At 39.2% G+C, this 15,828-nt stretch overlaps 1 protein-coding gene across 1 annotated transcript in view; it reads right to left on the bottom strand.

The window, feature by feature from the left end:
* The window catches only part of SERPINI1 (serpin family I member 1), a 69,978-nt gene that overhangs the window by 30,556 nt on the left and 23,594 nt on the right, over positions 1-15,828 (bottom strand). The window contains exon 2 of the mRNA XM_034782733.1: positions 1,575-1,842. Within this exon, the coding sequence (XP_034638624.1) occupies positions 1,575-1,824 (250 nt within the window). The 5' untranslated portion in view covers positions 1,825-1,842. The remainder of the gene's footprint in view (positions 1-1,574; positions 1,843-15,828) is intronic.

Genomic DNA, 15,828 nt, shown 5'->3' with positions numbered 1-15,828 from the left:
CATTTGTCCCAACATCAAAATGAATCATTCTGATCTATCCCGGGAAAAAAATTATTTATTCTCGCACGTTTCCCTCCCAAATGGTCAACGGGTCTTGTACTGTGTCTAAATGTTAACAGTTTTGGGCCCTGGAAAAAAACAAAAAAAAAACACAATGAGTTTCAGTGCTAAAGCCCTCCACTGAGAACTCTTCATCAGCGGAACTCAAGTCTAGGGACTTTGAAATCACTTCAGTTAATTTCAGTTGTCAGGATACTGCCCAGGGAAGGAGAAAAGCAGTCTCTTAGGTAACCAGGAACTCTGACAGTAACAGGTTTCATAGATTAAAAATCTCAGCAACCAGAATTGCTCCTGGAGTCAAATCAGAAGCCAATAAAGCATATGGAGAAGAAGCATAGTGAGTTTAATGTGTACTGAACAAAGATTCAAGCAACCTGCTGCTTTCTACAATAGCTGAAGCTTCTGGTTGGTCTTTGGAGATAGCTTCATGTAGAGTGCACTGCAATAGCTGAAATAGGAGTTGATAGCTGTGTACACAAAAGTAGGTGTCTGAGATCCGAGCATGGCCTGGTATGCATTAGCTGGACTACACTTTCAAATATCAGAGTGTAATTGTCTGTTTTTTAATCCCTTAGAGGCAAAATTGTAGAACTAGGCAGCAAATATAATCTGCAGGCATCATCTATGTAGGAGACTATGCAAAAGGGCTATTGCAGGGCCAGTGGAATTACATGCATATATCTCCAGAGCACAACCTTATTTCCTAGGCTGCCCTCAAAATACAGCTCCTCAGAGGCCCCCAGGTCTAATGGGTTTCAATAAAGGCCAGAAATTTCACTCACAGGTTTCCAAGCAAACACCTACGTACAGTACCTCTCAGAATCATTATGATCCTTTGATGTGGCGGTCTCTAGCTACAGTCACGTTATGGGGTGAATTACACTTACTCAGAGACATGCGGTAAAGTGGAAATGCCCAGCAGATTCACTACAAACAACCACCACTACTACCTGTGAACAAAATTTGCCCCCAAGTATGTCCACACAACAATATTGAAGGTACGCAGATGTAACGGGGGTAGAATTTGATCCTATATTATGAAAAACAAATAGGTATTTACACACAAAAGGATAACCTATAATATAGGAAATTTTTCTAAGTTTATATTTTCTTGTCTCTATATTTCAACTCACAACAACTAGTTCATACAATAGGCATTATCTGCCCATCTGTTACCAATTTTAAATGGGAGTTTCTTATCTAATGATGCTAAATATTTACCCCAGTACACCAGCTGTTAAGATTTCTTCTATTATTCTAAATTTGATCACCTAATCCCATCAAGGAATCACAAAATAGTTATACTAAAAATATTTACATTAGACATTACACAAATTGTATAAAATTACAGTTTCAAGAAATTCTACTACTTTTCAAGAGCAACTAATAGGTGTTCATACTTTCTCCTTAAGAAATCCATGAACAAAACCTTGACCTTTCCATGGTTGTTCTATAGGCTCCATCTCTTCCTTTACAACAAAAATACATAGAGAAACACAATTAGAAGACCTTACCATTTTTCAAGCTGTCATATCCCAGGGAATGTCGAATTTCTTTCAAAGTGGATCCATGAGCTCCAAGCTCCACCATGCCTAGGGCAATTGCAATGCTCAGAGGAGAGAATAGAATATTCTCATCTTCCCCGGTGGCCCGCAGCTGATTATAAATGTTCACTGAAAACTCTGCAATAGCTTCATTAGGAAAACTTGTGCTGAAGGCCTTACTTTGCAAAACCAGCAAAGACAACAATCCAAGGAAGTACATGTCTTGCGAGTTTCAGATCTACAAGATAAAATGTTAGAGAGGATGAGTAAACTGTATTTAAGAAATAACAGGCTCCATTCAAGAGGTTGGACAGAGACATGACACACCACCGTAAAGCTAATTACATTGTTTTGTACCATGGTTGAAAGAAATATAAATTAGAGAATTTTAACATGCAACTTATTTATTGGGAAAGGGGTAAAGCTAGTACATGTGTGTTCCAAAGAGATTTCTGTAGCAGATTATTAAGATAGATAATTACAATATTTATCTATTCTATTTTGTGCCCTTTTACTTTCAAAAGTCACCTGCAGTTCAAAAACTATTTTGATTGTCCATCTCTGTTCCTTTTTGGAGAAAAAAGAAAAAGAGGTCTAGCAACAGCTTTCCTTCCAAACGGGTTTTGCCAATAGTATGTGTATTAAAAATGAAGTTACATGCAGGGCTTTGCCTAGTCGAGGTCCCATTTACTTAGCTAAAATTGTGACACGTCAGGCAGTGGCTGTTGTGTTAATGAGCTTCTGCAGTTCTGCAACAAAGAAACTTGTTCTTTAGTTGGGAGATCAAAAAAGGCAGACAGTCCATGTGCATTGCTGAGCTCTCTCTCTGCCCTCCAGTTACACTGAAATCAATGTCCAAATCAGATGAAGATATGTTGTCTCCTACTGAACCTGCTTTGAGTAAGCCCACTGATACCCAGACCAATGGAAACGTACTAGGGAGCAGGGCTGGCTCCAGCTTTTTTGCTGCCCCAAACAGTGAAGAAAAAAAAAAAAAAAAGCCGCGATTGGCGGCGCTTCGGCGGCTGCTCTACCGCGCCGCTTCATTCTTCGGCGGCAATTCGGCGGCCAGTCCTCCCCTCCGAGAGGGACTGGGGGACCCGCCGCCCCCGAATTGCCACCAAAGACCCGGACATGCCGCCCCCTTCCATGGGCCGTCCCAAGCATCAACTTGCTGCGCTGGTGCCTGGAGCTGGCTCTGCTAGGGAGGCTGTTTGATCACAAAGCATGTGCCAACGTCCTAGAGTGAGACATTGAAAGGAAAATAATTCAAAAGCTTAGTGGGGGGGAAAAAAGGGTATCAACTGAGTGAAATAAGACCCTTGTTGGTAGCAAACCAACTAAGAAGGGGTTACTTTTTCCAGCCAGAGTAAACATCCACCTGGGGATCTTTAGGAGCGGGGTCAGTTAATACAGTGTTTGGCTGGAGTATCCTTTGTTGAGAGTGTCACAAAAGGAGGGAAGAAGAACTCAGTAGAACAAGCTCTGGTACTCAGCTCTCTCCGTCAATGCACTGCAGGCCTAGCTGAAAATGCTTCAGCAAAGAACAGTGCTGCCAGCTTTCACAATTTTATCATGAGTCTCATGATGTTTTTCTTAAAGCCTCAGCTCTTAATCACATAACTCTATGTGAGAATTTATTTTTTAAATAAAAACTGACGAAGTTTAAGTTTCTAATCCTCATGATTGCAGAGGAAAGCTTGGAAACATGACTCAAAAAGGCTCCAAAGCCAGAAGGCAAATAAAAAGACTTTTTCGGGGGGCTTAAATCTCATGATTCTTGTGGGGCCTGACTCATGATTTCTGAATGCGTGGGGCTGGCAATGCTGATTAGTTGTTTGCTTAACTATTTCAGGACACTAGGGCTCTTGAAGTCAGTGACCTTAACATAATATTACTTAATATTTATATAGTGCATTTTATCTTCAAAGCACTAAACAAGTGTTATCCAATTAAAACTCACAACACCCCAGAGTGGTAAGCAATTAAGCATTACTACCCCCTTTTCATAGATGAGGAAACACAAGAATTAATCAGACGTGCATGTGTTTTGGCTACAACTCTGATGTAGCCATTATTTAGTAATCTCCCTCACCCTTAGCCACATATGTCACAGATAAGATTTTTGCTTTGCTTTTTCAGTGAGAAACCAAAACACTTTAACTTGTTAACTGCTGTGGCGTCCACACAACATTCACAAAAATGAGGCCTTACTGATGCACTAAAGGAGCTCATGCATATTAGCCAGGTATTGTTTTATGGATCCATATTCTTTTTTGCTTACGTATTTGTATGGACCTTGTCCCATCCCATAGCTTCCAATAAAGTCTCCCAAAAGGGAATTTAACTGTATGTGTCTTATCCCTTCTTGTAGATCAATCATCTTCCCACTTCTTAGCAAGATATCAAGAAAGCCTGCAGTGGAGATTTTTATTTCATTAGTTTTTGCTTTATGTAAAACAAATCATCTGGGTCTGGAGCCCTGTCAGCTTTGACTGTTGCTTATGGCTTGACTACCTACTTTAGCATAATCATAAGACCATCTAACATTTCTTGGTCTCCCTTAGGAAAACGTCTCCCAGTCTTTGAGGCATGACCTTCACTACTTCTTTCAAGAACATTGATGCAACGAATTCATTCTGTTCCAAACTAACAATAACTTTATCTGTCACTAGCTTCCCACTTACCTTCCTTAATGACACTAAGGATTTCTTACCTGCCTGCTGGCTACCCAGCAATTTAAGGAATTTAATCTTTTTCAAACTTAACATATAAATCATAATAGGTTGAACATGACTGTCTTTGCTAGTTGAGACATTTAAGGCTTCCTTCTCAACGAACGTGTGTGTAGGCTATTTTATATTATTACAAGAGCACCTAGAAACTCCAAACAACAGCAGGACCCCATTTTGCAAGGCGTTGTACAAACATTTAGTAAGAGAAACACATCCAGCCTTTATCAAAAATAAATTTACACCAACAGTTCCACAGCTAAGTACTGAAATACAATCCCAGTTCAAAACTTCAGCATAATACACATACTGGGTTGAAAAGACAAAAGGATATTGCCTATCTAGCAGTACCATAAATATATAACTGAAAGCCATTTTATAGTCTTACCTACTTTAGGAAAAAAAAAATCATTTTGTACTGCACAGTACTACCTTTTTGTGAAAGAATATCTATAAGAGACACTCCTCTACCGTGAAGAATTTGTAAGCTAAACAGCCAGGACAGACAAAGAATGGGAGGAAGGCAGTATGATCTTCATTTTACAGATGGGGAACTGATGCACAAGGAGATTAAGCGACTTGTCCAAAGTCACACAGAAAGTCTGCAGATACAGGAATTTAACCCAGATCTCCTGAATCCCAGTCCAAAGCCTTAAAACAGACGTCCATCGCTCTTTTCCAAAGATGGGTCCAAAGCAACACCTGGCCTTTCTGAGCTTACCCCCAAATTTTGGAAAAGATCATATAATGATTTAAATAAAAACTTCATATGCTCTGCTGTATGGGGGTGGACTTAAGCACATATTTAAGTGCTTTGCCACATCAAGGCTGTAGTTTTAACTCATGCCAGCTTACTTTGAAAACCGAAAGGGGTAATTAGTTTGATGCACATTGCATCATCTTATCTGTCATTTCAAAAGAGCTTTCCAATTACTTCTGGTTGTGAAGATAGCTATTCAGCACTCTGATCAACCGTCTGCCATATGTGCTACGGTCAGATAGGCTATAACAATAGCAGAAAGGGAGATGCACACATCTTAGAGAGAGAAAACTTCAATGGCTAATTTGGACCATTTAAATGCTAAATATTTTTAATCAGGTTTATGCAACACACACATTCTCAACACCACCCCTTTTCCTTGCACAAAAATCCCACACACCTCAGATCTTAAACTTTTAAAATATATATTAGTTGTTTTGCTAATCAGTGTAATTTTTTTTTATTTTATTTTTTTGGTAAATGAAGAACAGCAGATTCACAGCCATTAAGTTACCTAAAAAGAGAATAGTGCAGTTTCATTTAGTTCTCTGGTAGGTAAAACGCTTCCTTATTTGTATATTTAGAGTCAAGTGGTATCAATATATAAAAGCAAAAACTGGATGACTATATTTAATGTAATAAGTGAAAAGGATATAAGAACAGCCATACTGGATCAGACCAAAAGTCCATCTAGCCCAGTATCCGGTCTTCTGACAGTGGCCAATGCCAGATGCTTCAGAGGGAATGAACAGAACAGGTAATCGTCAAGTGATCCATCCTGTCGGCCATTCCCAGGTTCTGGCAAACAGAGGCTAGGGACACCATCCTTGTATATGGCTAATAACCATTGATGAACATCCTCTATGAATTTCTCTAGTTCTAGTCAGTTTTATACTTGTTCAACGCTACCTTTCCTTTTAGTGGTCAGACAGAGATCTTTTAACTGATAGTTTTTTTCCCCCTTCACAATTTGGACATGGAGATTTGCTTTTTTAACCACATCCTGGTACATGAAGTTTAAAATTGAAGAAAGATAACAGATTGCAAACTGATTCAGGCCTCAATTCAGGTAAGCATCCTTATTCAGCGAAACACTTATGTACATGCTTAACTTTAAGCTTGTGCTTATGGCCCATTGACATCAATGCTTAAAATTAAGCATGTGCTTAACTGCTTTGCTGAATTGGGGTTTCACATGTGAGCGGGCCAGAACTATATCACAAAGTAATATTTCGCAGAGATATGCCTTTAAAAACAATAGTGAACAACAAAAGTACTGTCTAAAGTACTGAACGTTAATTTCATGTTTCACAGATCAGTCGATAAAGCTTTGCAGAACCAGCCAGACTGGTCTGAAATTTCTGCTGGCATCGCTTGTCAGGAACGATGACATAAATTTACCATTTTTGAAGTTCTCTTATCTGTTCAACCTGAAATTTGTGGCCATATCATCAGGCAGTGTAAATCTGCATTATTATATTGATTTACACATCACCTGAGGATCTGACTCTTATTATTCCAACCATATAACTGGGATTGCTCTTATACCATCAGCTCTCTTATTCTTTGCTTCAGGCTATATTCCTCTCTGTTATTATGCTATCCCAGTCCTTTTTTGCAAAGGGTCTGATCCACTGGACTGATGAGTACTTCCTACATGGAGTAATACATTCTCAGCACTCACTGATTTCAACAGGAGCTGAGGACACTCAGTACCTTGCTGGATTGGATTTACATTGAATTACAAGGCAGTCCAGAATTAACTGTACTGTATACATAAATATAATTTTAACTTCATTTCCTTCACTTAAAATGCTCTAATCTATGCCTGGAAAATTAGACAATTCCCATGAGCATCACTGGCCTTTTTAGATACACCTTTTCCTTTGAGCCATCAGCATTAGATAACACTAGAACCTATCAGTCTCTGCATTAGCAGAAGCCTCAAATCCCCAGTTAAGTGGTACTGTATTAGCTGCAAAGAAGATTAAAAGGAAAAGAAAAGGTTAAATAGAATAGACTAAAGTATGTTTAGAAACCAAGAATAATTCAGTTTCCGAAGTTACTGTGTATACTTATGTGAAATTAAAGTTCTTTTTCACCAAGTTGATTGCAGAGCTAAAAACTTTCAAACAAAAGAAAGAACCCCTACTCCAGAAAAGCCAATAGCCTAGTGATTAGGGCACTAACCTGTGATGTGTCTGATTTGAAGCTGGATCTCCTACATCCTTGGTGAGTGTCCTAACCAAGAGGACATTGACTGTTTTGGGGAGGAGGTCTTTGTCTGTTGTGTTTTTTGCATGAAGGACATTGAATGGCCTTGCTTTTGTTCCATGCTGGCATGAAAACAAATTCTGAAACCTCAATTTTTTTCATGAAATGGAAACACTTCTAGCTATGATTACTATGTTTAAGAGTGTCACCAGGTGACTCCTAGCATAAACTACAACTCTAGTTTTATAAGTCCACACATTTCTAAGCAACTGATGTACAGATAAAGTGATCATTAATTAGGGCCTGATCCTGCGAAGTTCTGAACAGCTCTTCAGTTCCCACTACGATCAAGCACAGATTCCAAACCCATTGGGTCAGGAGACATGTCTAATCTATGGTTTGCAAGATATCATGTTAAAATGTACGGCTCTACACAAATATTTTAAAATAAAAATAAGCATCCAATCTCCACACACACACACACACACACACACACACACACACACACAATGGGTACACACAGAATGAGAAAAGTTAAGTTGCATATGGCAACACAGCAAACCCACGGCAGAGCTGGAAATAAAACCCAGAAGAGTCCAGATGTTTATAATCCCGTCCTTTCAACATCAGACCTCACTAGCTCACTGTCAAAACATAGTGATGCAGAAATCTATGCTGCTGAACTAACTGTTAAAGCAAAACCTCTCGTAATTCTACAGCAAAAAGATCTGTCAGACAATAACATCCATAATTTATTGGCTCTGACATGGTAAAGCAATTTACGCAGGTCAGCTCTGAACATTCTCCTTCTCACTTTTCTGTTGTCCTCCCACATTACCAAGGAAAATACTGCAGTCCATTTTCAAAAATTATAAATCAGTTTTTTCTGGAGCTAGTGAACCTTTTGGTTACAGATTTAGGGCCCAGTATTGTATCGTGAACTTATCATACTGCCCATATTGTTTCATTTTTTACTTGTTAATTAATTGCAGTTTTAATCGCACTGATAAACAATAGAATACTAATTTAAATTATAAATATTTGTGGATTTTTTTCTACATTTTCAAATATATTGATTTCAATTACAACACAGAATACAAAGTGTACTGTGCTCACATTATTATTTTTGATTAAAAAATATTTGCACTGTAAAAAAGATAAACAGTATTTTTTCCATTCACCTCATTCATACAAGTCCACTCAGTCCTACTTCTTTTTCAGCCACTCTAAGACAAAGAAGTTTATTTATTTACATTTATGGGAGATAATGCTGCCCGCTTTTTATTTACAATGTCACCTGAAAGTGAGAATAGGAGTTTGAATGGCACCGTTGTAACCAGTGTTGCAAGATATTTATGTGCCAGATATGCTAAGCATTGTATGGCCATTCATGCTTTGACTTGTAGGCTCTAAAGTTTTACATTGTTTTGTTTTTGAGTACAGTTATGTAAAAATAAGTGACATTTTTAAGTTAAACTTTCACGATAAAGAAATTGCACTACAGTACTTGAGGTAAACTGAAAAATATTATTTATTTTTTACAGTGCAAATATTTGCAATAAAAAATATAGAGTGAGCACTGTACACTTTGTATTCTATGTTGTAACTGAAATCAATATATTTGAAAATGTAGAAAAACATCCAAAATATTTATAGTAAATTTAAATTGGTATTCTACTATTGTTTAACAGTGTGATTAAACTGTGATCAATTGTGACTACTTTTTTAAATCTAGTTAATTTGTTGTGTGGGAAGTGGATGCATTAACTGTGATTAATTGACAGCCCTTGTCTCATCTTATACTTAGACTCTAAACTCCCTGAGGCAGGGAGTGTCTTTTTATACTGTGTTTGTACAGGTGCTAGCACAATGGGGCCCTGGTCCATGACTAGGGAATCCATGTTCGATGATAATACAGATAACTATAACAACAAAACCCAGACCCCTCCATCACCAAGGTCAATAGAACGCCAGGCAGTTGCAAGGATCTGAGAGGTTCTCAGTACAAGACTAGGTTTTAGTCTCTTTGCAACTTGGCAAATACTTTATAATCAAGTTCTTTTTTCCTTTAATACATTTCTATCCCCAAATATTTGGGGCAATTGTTTTTATACTATGATTTGCTGGTTATCTATTTGCGTTCACTGCTTCCTGTTTGTAACTTACATTGTATATGCCTAATTCATACAGCATAATTCTCATCTCCCTCCTAAAAAATATTTCAGTAATCCACACTGGAGAATAGTGACTTTACGGAGGAATAATTACGTGTGAAATTTAGGGGGCAGCAAATATTCTCAAATACCCATCAGTTACATGAACATTCAAAAAAATGAAGAGGATCCCATGAACCATGGTGAAACAAACTCGCTCCTTTTAAACATGCGTATATTTGCAAATCGAATTTTTTAAACATGCTCAACCAGCCCTAGTGTTTTCTTAGTTTATTAATATCGTCTGTGGTCTAGCCAGGGAAACAGTATCTTGTTCTTATTCACACCAAATACACTCCCCCCCCATAAAAAAGTTCTTCTGCAAAATACCTATAGTATTTAATAGAAAATTATCACCTTTCTGTAAGTATTTTGGGCCATCCAATAAAATTTAACAAAAAATTTTATCCCTGCTATACAATTATATAGGATGGTTCAAGATTCTAGAAAGTGTATCACTCTAAAAGCCTACTGAATGCAAGAGTAGTTTCTGTAGAACCTTAGTGGCCTTCATCACTGTTAAAAACTTCAAGCCTTTTTCATCATAATGAATGTTATTTGAGACAGCTGTCTCTTCTCCTTATGAACATTACAGAAAGAGGTGTTTAAAATAATTAGTTGCGTGAAAAAATAATCAATTAACACACAAGAATCCAGCACACTCTTTATTATTTCAGTTCCAAAGCAGGCTCCATCACCTACTTTTCTAAAGGATTGGAGTTGGAACCTGCCTTCAGTGGAAGAAGCCAGAGATATTTCTTTACCAGATGAGCCAGGAAGCACAGAAGGTGGGTAGCTCATGGAGTGGCCTCAGTGTTCCAAGTGATGTGGCCTATGAAGTTTGCAGTGATTTTGTAGCCTTGTTGGGCCCAGGATATGAGACACACAAAATGGGTAAGGCAATATCTTTCATTGGATCAACTTCTGTTGATGAAGGAGAAACTTCTGAGCTACACAGAACTCTTCTTGAGGCTGGAAAGAGGACTTCAGATTCTGAAATCCTTTTACTTCCAATAATTCAGATGTTGCCAGGTGGAATGGCCACCCTCAGCTTCCTCACAAAACATGTTACATCAGATCCTGATGATGCAACCTTATCTCTTGTTGTACCAGAAATTAAGTCACTACACTAGAAAAATCACCACAGCGTGTCACCTACTGTGAAAATAAATGTCTCTTTCTCCTTCATGTTTATTTTTGATAAATGACTTGACTACAGCCTGACATTTACCTAACATTAAGAAACAATTACCTGTGGCAACATTCTGCGCTAGTGACATTTTTCTGTTAATTACCATAGGGTAGCTCAACTTTGAGTATTCACAGTGACCAAAAAATGTTAGCACATACTTGGATTAACAGATTATTTTAAAAAGGGCGCAAAGTTGCAGAGAACTTATTCAATTTAACATTTTTATACCATCTCTTTCAGTTCAGGGTTTCACTTAATATTTTTTCCTATAAGCCATTACAATATCATTTTTGCATCTATATTAGGTGTCTCTAATGTCCCCACTGCTGTTCGTGCTAGGCACCATGGACATAACGTATTGCACAAGATGATTCAATAGACTAGAAGATTCAGTACTAAGAATGAAGCACTTAATCTTTCATCTCTAGGTCTTCACATTCCAAGTCTTCCTCATCTCTCTCCCAAGACCTGTGAAATGGGAACAATAAGTATTTATATGCCTCACTAGGATGTTTTAAGCCATAACTATCACTTAGATTTTGTCTGAAGATGAAAAATGCTATGCAAGGGCAATCCACTGGTGAGTGTGTGTTACAGTACCTCTCTGTGCATAATCTAGAGCAGTGGTTCTCAAACTTTTTTTTTCCCCACGGACCACTTGAAAATTGCTGAGGGTCTTGGCGGACCACTTAATGATCTTTCCAAATGCTGTTTGTACCGTTAGCTAACTATTGTAAAGCGCTTTGGATAAAAGCGCTATATAAAAAAACCTTAATAAACTTTTTTTGTTCTACAAATAAAAGCACACAAACTCATATTTTAATGTCTGTAGCCTTACCTTTCTAATGCGATGGATGTGCCCTCTGTCCCCCACCGCAGCAGCCCCCGAGCTGGGGCTGGGAAGAGGGGGGAGGGTCTCTCCCCGGCCACAGCAGCCACAGAGCTGAGGCTGGGAAGGGGAGCCATTTCTCCCCAGCAGCCACAGCCCTGGAGCTGGGGAAAGTCACCTCTTTCTCTGGCCACCACAGCCCTGCACATCCCAAATTCCCTCACCCCCTCTTCTCACCGCACTGCCCGCTCCCACCTACCCCGTATTCCCCCCAAGGCCACCACCTCACCTTACATGTGCATCTTGTCCAGGCACCTAATTAGGTGAGCCAAGCCTGTGCGGCTCCACTAATTAGGTGGGTGGCCCTTCACTCTTTCACGTGCGACTGCCCAAGGCACGCACCTTAGAGGGAACTATCCGCAGACCACCTGAATGGAAATCACGGACCACAGTTTGAGAACCTCTGTTATACAGGGTTTTAGAATGATTCTAGTAGAACCCTATAAGACTTTTCCATAAGGAAATCAATAGCACTATTATTAACAATGACTTCAATGAGAGAAGGATCACTCCCCAAGTAGTAACAACTTTAGGGTACTATCAGCCTAGCGCACATTCACATGACCCATCTAAAGGTGATCCCTATTCTATTCCCAGTCCTCTTGAGCCTTCAGTTAGTTGAGCTCTAGTCTTCCAATGCTTGATACTCAAAATCAACTATCAGCTCGTTTAACACATAATAGCGGATGTGTGCCAGGAACTGCCCACTATGCTACTAGCATGTAGTTCATCACTGTGAAACATTTTGGGACACTCAATATATATAAGTACGAATGGAGTTTTAAGTCTCTTGTTGTTCAGTTTGTGTATGTGCTTTGATCTTTGTTTTCAAAGTTTGCCAGCTGTAAATGCCTTCACAAAATAAGAGAGACCAGGCGGAGGAGGTAATATCTTTTATTGGACCAGCTTCTGTTGGTGAGAGAGACAAGCTTTCAAGCTTACACAGAGCTCTTTTTCAGGTCTTGCTTGATACTTTTATATTCTGCAGATACTGTAATATCAGAAGGCATTACAGCAATTTCTGTGGCATAAAAGTGACAGCTTTCATTACTTATAAAAGCATGCTTCAGTACATGCGATAATGTCGCCTTTAGACTTAAACTGCAGTGATTCCATCTGGCAGCTGCGTATGGTGAAACTTAGCTACTGCCCTTTTAATTAAATTACAATTGGGAGTTAGCGTCTGGGAATCACACTGATCTACCAAATTTCACAGTAGAATACAAAATGTGTGACTCGTTTAAATGATGGAATCTGTGATACGTTTGAGAGTAGAGGGGAAGATATTCTTAACTTGTGGAGTTTCTTTAACAATAAAAATTGAGAACTCATTGCTGCCTCTGATGGAAAATTATTTGACCCAGTGTTATTCAACCCCTCACATCTTCATGTTTCCTTTGAGAAGTCTTCCCCAGGTCAGCCCATTGTGGGGAGGGTACTGCACCCACCTACCCATAGAAAAAGGCAAGGGGTTGTCTCTTGCAGATCTGTCATATTTGTGGGCATCTTGGGGGACCCACTGGGGCTGCCATCTCTGAGGTACAAGAAAACATCTGGGATGATCCTGAGTCATAAAACTAGACAGCTGGCAGTATGTAGTGAGCACTTTTATAGATTTCCCAGGACAGCTACATCAAAGAAGGGACTATCCTGGGGAAATCTGGACAGGTGGCAATCTTAGGATCCTCTGGAGGCTAAGGCCGCACCTCCAGACTCTATGCAGCTTTCTCCTTCTCCAACTTAGCACAGTCGTAATGGAACCTCCTAGGGCTTCCCCTCCTTTAAGGATGCTCAGTACTAGAACTGGTCAGGAACCAGAATTTCCATTCTGTGGGAAATCCAACATATCAAACTTTTTTTTAGTGCCAAATTGGAACAAACACCACATTTCTGAAACTTCCCACAAAATTAAAATTGATTTTTTTTAATGAAGACAATCAAAACATTTCAATAGCACCGACATACTTCATTTTGAATTTTATATAATATATACATACTAAATATATTTTAATATAAAAGGGCAAAATGAAACATTTAGGTGTTTTCCCTGGTCAAAAAAATTCATTGAAATTGACACTGCACCCAAAACGTTTAGGTTTTGATTAAACTGCTCATTTTTTCGAAACCCCACCCCCAACACATACACTCAGCACTTGCTAAAAACTGGGTCCCTTGAAGGTGATTCAAGTTGGGCACCCAAAATCACTCGTCACTTCTGAAAATCTTGGCTTTGGTGAATTTAGATCAACACTTTCAAACTTGGGCTCGGCTAACGTTAGGAACTCAAACAAAAGTAGTCTCACTGGGAGAGGTGCTGAGCACCCACAGTGTGTACTGAAGTGCTCACATGTTATGTGTCAGCCCTGCTGAAGCTCTCCCTGTTTAACACTCTCACTAGGCTGCTGGGTTTGGACCCACATGCTGGTCCAATGTGCTATAGAGATTCCCTTTGGTTTGGGTAGATCCAAAGCATGGACTCCTTTCCTCCAGGCTCATTCCATAGGCATAGATTCTATCTGGTAGCCCTTCTCAGAGGTGTGGCTCCGCAGCCCGCCACCTTATTCCAGTGCTGAACACCCTTTCCCTACCTCCAAAAGAAGCTCATCAGTAGCATAAGGATACCTTTTCCCTAGAGCACCCTTGTATTTGCTCTGGTTTACAATTTATCCTTTGGGGGACAAATGATAGTTGAAACAAATAGACATAGACTTTGCAGAAGGATTTCTAAAACGATCAGTCTTTCTTCAGGTGGGAGGTAGGAGCTGAGTCTTTTAGGGAGTTCAGGATCTTGTCCCCCTTCTCCTCCTGCATATATCTGCTGCCTTCTTCTGGTCATTTTTCTAAAAACGACCAGTGACAGAACCTACCTTCTAGAGATTTCCAGTACCACATCAGATGATTGCTCTGATAAGCCTCAAGCCCCATCTGGTGATCCAAGTCAGTTGTCAGATGGTCTGTAGCTTGGGCATCATCGACCTGGAGTCTAAACTTGAAAAATTGGTTTACACTGGGCAGTAGCCACCTCTTTGTCCAATGGGGGGGTCTTCATTTTAATGGACAATCATCAGGGTTTAACAGCCTCCATTGTTAGCCCTCTGTTAGGTGCAAGAATTGCTCCTGACACCTCCTGTGTATTTCAGCTCAATATGGAAGGTACAGAGCCCAGGTGAAGGATCTGAACAGTCTTATAATCAAAATGGTGTTCAGGAGGCAAAATGGAGGTTGTTTCAAATAGATACAGCATGCATAGGCTGTATATAAACAGGTTCACTTAACCGACAACCCACAGAAGCTGGCAGCTGTGAAAATGAGGCCACTTCTCTTTAAGTGCCTGAATATCAATTTAGGTGTCTACTGTAACTATAGGCTATCCAAGCTTGTCTCTTTTAGCCACAGCCTCACAACACTCTTGTGGAGGAGGAAGTATTATTTTTGGATTAATTGTTAGAATTGAGGGAATATGAAGTTCGAATAAGCTGTCTGATTTGGTTAGCTGCTTTGTGGGGGGAATCACATGCAAACTACCCTGCAGGATTGAGCCCCATTTTGGAAAAGGATTTAAAATAAATAAATAAATAAATAAAAGCTTTACATTTTTTTCTTTAAATGGCACTTTCCATTCATCCCTAGCAGGTGTATGGCTGAGGCAATCACACATCCTGAAATAGCGTGCCTGATATAAAAAAAAAAAAAAAAAAAAAAAAAATCCCAAACCTTGTGATCTCTCTAAAATGTTATCTTTGGGGGGACTTTTTTTTCCCCTTTTTGATTTAGTTCCATGTGCACTGGCTCCAATGGCTAATGTCCCATCATCTTTGAAATAACTTTGCTGTCACTTTTTTACTACTTCTATGAGGTGTACAGAACAGCAGACAAAATGAAATTGACCTCAGGGTTTCCTGCTTCAGAAGGCAGTGACTCTGAATCAACAGCTGATGTTAAAATGTCATAACTTTATTATTAATGTTCATGGAGATTAAAATATAAATGTAATTGCACATTGCTAAGGCAAACATACTCACTCAAACAAGTCTGATGCTTGACATCTGTCCATAGCAACTCTGTGACAAGATAATAAGCTCATAACTATATTAAAGTCTCCTGAATACTCAGTTCTTGCAATGCAGCAAGTCAAAGAAATGTGTATATCATGAACCAGCCGACTCACTGGCTATGTGCAACCAGAGTATAACAGGCACTAAAATGCTACTGATGGAACACAGT

The sequence above is a fragment of the Trachemys scripta genome, chromosome 9 (genome assembly GCF_013100865.1).
Source record: "Trachemys scripta elegans isolate TJP31775 chromosome 9, CAS_Tse_1.0, whole genome shotgun sequence".
Lineage (NCBI taxonomy): Eukaryota > Metazoa > Chordata > Testudines > Emydidae > Trachemys > Trachemys scripta.
Note: the sequence above shows the minus strand (reverse complement) of the source record. Positions and strands in the feature narration are given on the sequence as shown.